Source organism: Castanea sativa, chromosome 8, assembly GCF_040712315.1.
Source record: "Castanea sativa cultivar Marrone di Chiusa Pesio chromosome 8, ASM4071231v1".
Lineage (NCBI taxonomy): Eukaryota > Viridiplantae > Streptophyta > Magnoliopsida > Fagales > Fagaceae > Castanea > Castanea sativa.
This window is the reverse complement of record NC_134020.1, coordinates 44967222-44976089: the sequence shown is the minus strand read 5'-3', so window position 1 is coordinate 44976089 and position 8868 is coordinate 44967222. Positions and strand designations below refer to the sequence as shown.

At 32.8% G+C, this 8868-nt stretch overlaps 1 protein-coding gene across 1 annotated transcript; it reads left to right on the top strand.

The window, feature by feature from the left end:
* The first annotated feature begins 42 nt into the window (after positions 1-42).
* On the top strand, positions 43-1154 carry LOC142606406 (subtilisin-like protease SBT4.15). The gene is made up of 2 exons (XM_075777764.1): positions 43-58; positions 604-1154. Exons 1-2 carry the CDS (start codon positions 43-45, stop codon positions 1152-1154), a joined length of 567 nt encoding a protein of 188 aa, XP_075633879.1.
* The last annotated feature ends 7714 nt before the right edge of the window (positions 1155-8868 follow it).

Below are 8868 nucleotides of genomic sequence, written 5' to 3'. Positions count from 1 at the left end.
TGTGTTAAAGATGAGTGTCATTTAACAAGAACCACCATTAAAATGGTGTCAATAAGAGGTTTTTAATTAATGTTTATTTCAAATTCTCCAATGCCATCACACTGCTCATTGTTTACCAACAATGTGGATAATATGCAAATTGGTTTAGTATAAATATTACTCATGTTAATATGTTTCCATTGTTACATGACAATCTGTAAACTATTTAATTTAAAAATAAAATCTTAACTATAAAATAGACTTTCTCCATGATTAACGGAAATAATTATTTTCTAATAAGAAATGTATGATATTCATTTTATTAGATATGTTAAAGATACTAAAAATTTTATTTCATAACCATTACAAGCCAATGTTTCAATATTAACAAAAAATAATAATTTAAATATTTATTTATTATTTATTGAAGATGCACCAATGAAATTCATATTGTTTAGTTTGTAAACTTCTGGTAGTAAAATTTGTAATAATCTTAATATTTGTATCCCTTCTATATAAACACATTGATCCAGATATCATCTCAAATTTTCCCAAAAAAATGTTTTATTTAAAAAATGAGGCTTTTTGAGTGTTTTATAATTTTGTTTCTTGATTGACGATCAGCATCTGAATTGAAAATTAAGGATGACCAAGCTGAGTTAGCCTATGGGACTGGCCAAATTGACCCGATAAGAGCACTGCATCCCGGTTTAATATATGACATGTCAACATCCGACTACGTCCGCTTCCTATGTAATGAGGGCTACACTGGGACAATTCTACGCTTGTTCACTGGAAAGATCACCAATTGCTCAAGTGTCCCAAACATTGGAGGACATGATGCTCTAAATTACCCATCCATGTATTTTCAGTTTAAAGACGGTAACTCTAGTATATCAGCCATCTTTCATAGGACAGTAACAAATGTGGGCTCTAGAAAATCTACATACAAGGCAATTGTCAAGGCACCGAAGAATCTCAAGGTCACTATTATTCCAAATAAACTAGCTTTTAGTCAATTGAACCAGAAAAAATCTTTCAAGGTTGTGATACAGGGGCCACCACTGTTGCTTACAATTAACCAAACGACAAGTTTATCAGCATCATTGGAATGGAGGGACGCTACACATAGAGTCAAGAGTCCCATATTCATTACTCTGACTCCACCAACATAGATGTAGGTGAGATTTCTTAGGCCTAATGTCTAATAAAGCAGATCTTCTGCTTATATACCACCCCTCCCCTCCATTTCATTTGTTATTTGTTATTTAATGGTTTTTTTTTTTTTTTCAATGCAAAAGACATGAACATATTTGTATTTGCAATTTACCATATGGTTGTGATATATAAACTAATTGAACAAAATACATTAATTAAAAATGGCCAAAAAACCTTATTCAAAATTTTATGATGAAAGAGTGCTCCAATGAGCGCTCACTAGGTAGCTAGATAGAGCAGTAAAAAGAAAGAGATTTAATTAATTATTTCTTACAAACTACTCCTCCGATGTTCATCCCTATAGAGCAATTTAGATTGCCATACTAGCCTGACAGCTCCCATCTTTACCTTACATAATTGCTCGCATAAGCTTGGCACAAAACACCTTTAACAGTTTAACTTGGCCACTCAGTGCATAAAAGTTGAAGCTCAAGTCCAAATGAGCAAAGTAATCTCCTTATGTGAAATCATAATTATGAACACATGAATCTTTCTTCAGTTTCTTAGTTATAGGCATGACTGTTATTTGGATCTTGAAATGTCCTTTAACCTCAGCTTCTATCAAGTTAGTGTTGCGAAGCCTTGTGATTGCAACACTTGGTGATGTCATCGACTACCACTTAGTGCCTTCACCATCAAGTTTATGGGTTCACCATTGAAACCTAGGGAAATGTGGTCATTGGAGTCGTCCCAAATTAATGTATTCTATTCTTGGCGCCAATGAAGAGAGTGTGGGTGTCAAAGAGAATTCCTAGAGATTGGACCCAAGTGAAGTCCGGCTTCATGTTTCGGTTTCTTTTTCCAAAGTAGTGTGCAGTGATATGTAGCTTAGAATAAAAAAACAATACAGAAGTACTGGCCTCTTTTGCCATGAAGTAAAAACTGATTCCATCTTCACCAACAAATCGTGGATCTTGGCACACGGCACCAAGTGGGTTGCAATTTGATCAAATTTGCATGCATCAATGTTATCAAAATTCGCTTAACTCATATTATATATTTTCAAGACCTAGTGATAGATTTAGTACACAACAATTTGTTAGCGTAGGCCAATTATCGGATCTAGTTGAGATGATAAAAGTCGCACCAATTGTATGCATCCAATTCTTGGAAAATGTTAGAAGTGTTATCACCTGTTTTTTCAAAAGGCTTATAAAATGACAAGGTAACAAATTTGATTAGTGTTATTATCACTTCAATAATATAATAAATAAATTTTTGAATAAATTTTTTTATTTAATTCTTTACACACATGAATCGAGATATCTATTTCTATTAACTTGATCCAATAAGATTATCACATATAAGTTTTGGAAAATTCTTATGTTTTCATAAGCTTTCGAAATATGATTTTTTTTTTTTTTTGTCAACACAATTATTCTATAATAATTTGATATTTAGACTAACAAATACGGCTAATCTAAACAAAAATATGATGATAGACTAGTCCTTAACGAAGGATTAAAAAGAATCGCTTATTCAAAAAATACTTTTAGACCGAATCATATATTGATACTTGTTAGTTTAATTCCTAAAGACCAAAGTGTAAGGATATATAAATTCCCTTTAAAAAAAAAAGTATACAGATAAATTTACTACCTAACAATGATGGGGGCAATCACTAGGACAATTATGCTGCATGCAATAGCAGTGAGGGTAGTTCGATCTTATTCATTAGTCCAACTTTCTTTCCTTCAAAATTTGAAGCTAGGGGAGGTGGAGGGAGTGGATGTTGTTAATGGAAGTGGAGGTGGTGAAGAATAGATAGTCTTAGATAGGGGCGGAGCTGGTGAACAGTAAATAGTGGTAGAAGGTGGTGGTAGGGGTGAAGAATACATAGATAATTTCATGATTCCATCTATTGTAAACCTCCTTCTCTGTATATGCAAGGAATGACATGTGTCTAGTCACTCTTTTCATGTTTTTCTTGTAGTTGACGCTTATATTATAAAGATGTTATACCCTTTTCTTTCCTATCATTTTCTTTCAACTTGTTACATCTGCTCTTAATAATTGTTTTTTGTCATCAAACTAAGATACCAATTGATTTTTTGGTATAGAAGGAGGTTGAAGCCTAAATTTTTTATTCGACGATAAAAGATTTTAATTGCTAACAACATGCAGCAATTGGAGTTGATCACTTGCTACGTCATCAAGACCCATTCTTCCTGAAATTAAATCCCACTAATAAAATTTTTTTTTTCTTTTAGAAGAAAATGCTCCTAATACTTTAAAAAATATATATATTTTGAATTCCGTCTAGGATTTCTCAAGAAACCAAAACTAATCAAGTAACTCTCGTTTTATTTCAGTAAAACAGTACCTGCTGTTTCTTTTACAAAACTGATCTATAAATTGTCACTTATCTCTTTGAAGTTTGAATATATATTTCATCATAAAATTTTTTATTGTATTAAAGGTATTAATTTGACAATAAGTTTTTTATTTTATTTTTTATCCTCTATCATATGTATTTCAGACATTCTAAAGTTTGATTTCATATACGTTTATAAGTATAATACGTGTATACTAAATGACAGTATTAGGTAGGCACTCCCAACTACTCCTTTTCAACAAACTATTGATTGAATAAATTATTTTTATGTGATATGACACTGTTATAACATATAGGTAAATTGACAATTTTTAATATTTTCAATGAAGACATTTAAATTCAAATCTCTTTCTCTCCCTCTCTTTCCTAATTGTACAACAAATCTTAGGTGGCAGACTATTACTAGTTATAATTTGAGCCTATCCTTAACACATTTTTATCCATCAATAATAGCATTATCACCTAGGATTTGTTGGAAAATTTATTAAAAAGATATGGAAGTTTAAAATGGTTGATGAGGAGTTAGTGTGTGATCTAATTTGAAAGCTCACCTTCATAAGGAGAGAGGCTCGATATTCATTTATAAGTGTGAAAATTTAATGGGATTAAGTATAATGTAAGAAAAAATGGGCCACACGCGTACAAGGGAAGATGAAGGAAAGATGTATGAGAATTTGGTCCTCGGTCCAATCATGTTGAGATTGTTTAAATAGATTTTTTCTTTTTTTTGGTAATTTTTCATTGTATTGCACCACCAATACCTTTGGTCCTTAAATTTTCGGGTAAGTTTCATTTTGGCCTTTCCAAATTTTGTAGTATGTGTTAGGGTCATATTTATTATGTATCCTATGACAAAATGCACTATACTTATAATTGGGTAGGTCCAAGACATGTTTAGGATATCAAGAAGTGTATTGATCAGTCAAAACAAGTGATATCATTAAAGATATGAAGATTGAACCAAGGAACAAGTGAAAAAAAGCTAAAATAGTGAAGCTCGATACTAGTCTCAATATAAGCATCTATCGAGACTTAATGAAGAATTTTCAACACAAGCTTGACACTTTTCGATTTATCAAGCTATGCAAATCTGCAATTCTCAATTCAGAATTTTGGCCCATGATAACTTGGATTGCTAGGGTTTTGTTCACTAAATTCTTAAAGGATATAAAAACTTTATTTTAAAGTCATCAAAGATGCAGAGACTCAGATAAGAGAACTCATATATGCTTGGAGAAGCTACTGCGTTCTTGTACACTTTAGGCTTTTGTAGCCAAGTACTTCTAGATCTTTGTTAGGGTACTTTTTTTTTTTACACCTAATTCTATTTGAGTACCACGTGTTTATACCACTAACAAATTATTGGGTTTTCCCAAATATTTTTCCTCTATAATGAACAATACTTTAGATTCTTAAACCTATTACTATAATATTACAAGCTCATGGAATTTATGAATTATTTATTCTCAAAACCCATGGCAATCATCTCATAAAAGCCCACGGAAAGTTATTATTAGACCCATGACATTTATTTATTTCATGTTATAAACTCATTTTCACTATCTATCTTACGTCACAACATTCATAATATTTATTACCAAAACTCGTGGTAATTATTCATCCTACATGTCCATTATGATTATCTATAGAAAAACTCATGAGAACATCACATTATTCCATCAGATCATAGTAATTGTTACAATACTTATTTAAAACTCATGATAAATATTATTCTTAAGAAAAATATTGGAGGTCATTATTTAAAAAGCCACAAAGAAAATATTATTTACAAAATAATCCATAGCAAAAATTATGAGAAACTATACAAGTTGTTATTTGAAGCCCATGGAAATTAATACCCAAAATCTATCATAAATATTTATTAAAACTCATGGATTCATTTTATTTCTACTAACAACTAAAGCCCATGAGGAGTAAAAAACCCATGGCAAAGCATGTCTTTAATGCCCATTTTGTAGGACCAAGAATCTCATGGAGTAGGGAACAAGCCTAAGCAAAGAAAGAGTCATGTGGCCCAACTAAAAGTATTGAAATGGAGCAAAGTTCCAACCCAAAAAAGTCCCCAGCAAGGGGCTTGAGAGAGGGCAACCAGCCCTTGTTCATCCCTAACCAAAGAAACAACTAGAGGCCCCTACAAGAGAACCAAGCCTTTGAGGATGAAATAGGGGTTGTCCCATCAGTTTTCTGCCACCCTCTACCTGACATGAGTAGTGCCCAAGAGCTGTCATATCAGCTGAAGTCTAAAGGATGATGGGACTCCATCATCTTCCTCAAGACTGCACCTCCAATGAAAGGGGAGCTGAAATCAAATTATCCAAACTTCAACAAATTGACGCTACAAGTGTTAAAAACGTTCAAGACGTGATTCATGTGCCAGGCACATGAATCCTAAAAGGGAAAAATTGGGAACATGTGGTTTGGAGAGCATAAAGGGATCTCCAGCGGAACCTTCTGAAGTGGACTTAAACTTTGACACCTGGCTTGTAGTGTTGAATCCTACTTCCTAGAGTCAAAATCTCAGTTGCAACACTAGGTTTCTTCCTTAATACTTGCCTTAATTCCATTGGCTGAACACAATCTCAGCAAGCTTAGCATTTAATACAAGATTACCCCAAATACTACCCATATGTGACATTGCCCAAAAAAGCAAAACAACCCCAAAAGCAAATCTCTCTTTTTTAGGCCAAATCCAAGTTGTTACTTCAGCTGTCCTGCTCCCCTGAATCAGGCCTACGTTTTTTTTTTAGATTCTTGTTAATTAATACTTCTCTAAACTCCATTATAAAAGCATAAGCACTCAGCCCACAAACACAGCAATTACCCTCTCTGAAATTCTGGGTTTATTTGCTATCTTGCTCATGGTTTAGCCTCCCTCAAGCTCACCACTCATCATCCTTAGCCCACACTCATACAATCTCAAATGTTCTCTTCCCTTTTTCACACAAACACAGCCCATAAATGTTTCTCAACCAGTCATAAACAGACCACTCACTCAAAATAGCGCACATTCACCTCATTCATGCCTTATAATTATCCACTCACCAAAATCTTAGTTTAATACTTGCTGCACTGAGCTAGAGATCTTTCTCTCCCTTCATTCCATCCTATTTTTCCTCTTTTATTTGTAACTATAAAGCCTTTAATCCATGTTTATTATTATTATGATGAAGAATATAATGTATTTGTAACAATTGAATTTTTTCCTAACATTGATGTAATGATGGCTAAAAATACTATAAATTCCCCTAACCAAGACACACAAGGACCCCCAGGACTGAATATCTTCATAAATTTATTTAATCATTAACTTTTGGACTTTTAAGTGTAATTTCACATTTACCGCTGGAGGACTGATTTGAACTATGACGCTGTAAAAGAGATTAATAATATAACAAACTAACAGCAGTAACATGTTTATTGTGCTTTATTGTTGTCTTCTTGTTAGGGTGCAGCCTCCATCTCTTGCTTGGGCGGACTTACTCAACACCGAAAGCCTTTGGGCTTTATTTCAAGGGCCCATTGTCGAGTTTCAATTTGGCTACCCTATATTCTATTTGGGAACATCAAAATTTTACTCTCAACAATCTTCAATGTGCTTTGAAGTGCAGAACTTTGCATCCAATGACAAACATCAGTTGCTAGGAAGTCAGACACATATTGAGATTCGTGCAAAGGAAGAAGTCTCAATAATATCAGGTACAATTGGGTATTCGAATAAAGGTTCAATTGTAGTTTGGTATTTTGCAATAGACCAAGATAATAGTAAGATTATTTATACTTGTAACCGCTTGATTATTGATTAGTGGATTCTTAGGAGTGGTGACTTAAAAATCACCCAGTGGAGTTTTTACCTTGCGAGAGGCTTTTCCCATTTGTCAACAAATCATCGTGTCAAGTTAATTTCTGCTGCAATTTAGTTTATTTGGTGAATTTTGTGTGTCTTCACGATTTGCACGTAATCTAACCTAATTAATCAATTTGGGTAATTGGATTAATTAACCGGGGTCAATCTATAACCCAACAGTAAATATCAATTGAGTCTATACTAGTTTTAAACATGCTTTGATGTTGTTCTTACTATGATACCGCTCATGACGAGAATAATGTGTAGTATAAGAGATTAATTGACTTTAATTGGCCTGCATATGGTTTGACTTCTCCTTGTAGTGTTGTGCAGTACTAATAAGTAATATTAATCATAGAATTTATCAAGATGTAGTACCATGCTATCAATTAGGATGTATATATTGAAGTTTCTCAAAAAAAAAATAGGATGTATTGACTGTGAGAGATTTTGATCGCTGTCCACGAAAAAATTGTAGCATCTCCATATAAACCAAGGAAGTCAATCTCGTACTAGAGGTTGTACCGGTTTGACTATTGGAATGATATATTTCGATACCGGTCAATACCAGTGTACCGTTTTGGGTTTATCATTATTTTTTATATTTATAAATAAATATATATATATATATATATATATATTTATGTATGTATATGTGTGTGTGGGTGTGTGTGTGTGGGTGTGTGTGTGTGTGTGTGTGTGTGTGTGTGTGTGTATTGATAAATATAAAAATTTACCATAAAACATTACCAGAATAAATTATTCATGGTTTTAGACTTTAACATCAATTAAAAGAAAAAAAAACACAATATAAAAAATAGAAAGCTTAATTGTTCATTGTATTCTTAGAAAACAAATAATACTAATAAGTTAATGCAAATAAGTTATCATTCTGCCTTTATAAAAATTCAAAAATTACAAAACTTTAAAATAAAAATAAAAAAGTTTTTTTTTTCTGTACCTGCCGGTATTACCCAAAACCAGCCGGTATTTAAACCAGTACAAAACGTTGGTGTTTCGATACTGGTATGCATACCGGTACAATACATACCAGCCAGTACGGCCAGTACCGGTACGGTATCGACTACATTGATATAAACTGGTCCAAGTCTGAAAAACGTAATAGAATATAAGAGTTTTCGTTGGCACTATCCTCCTTGACTTGGAAATATAGACCCTGGCCCTCATTCCATTGTGTAATTATATAAATTCTGGTTATATATATACTGAAAGCTCAAATAGTATAAACCACTATAGCTTGTTTAGATCCCCAATTTCAAATTTAAGGCTAATTTGTTTTTACTCTAACTTAATTATCTAGGTCCGAAAACAGAGTAAATGATACGCAATAATCGAAACTACTCTGTAAGCCATAACCACAAGCAAGCAATGATAAATATAAAGCTTAAAGAGTAAGGGAAAAGAGATGTAAACACAAGATAACACCGAAATGTGTTATTGAAGAAGAAAC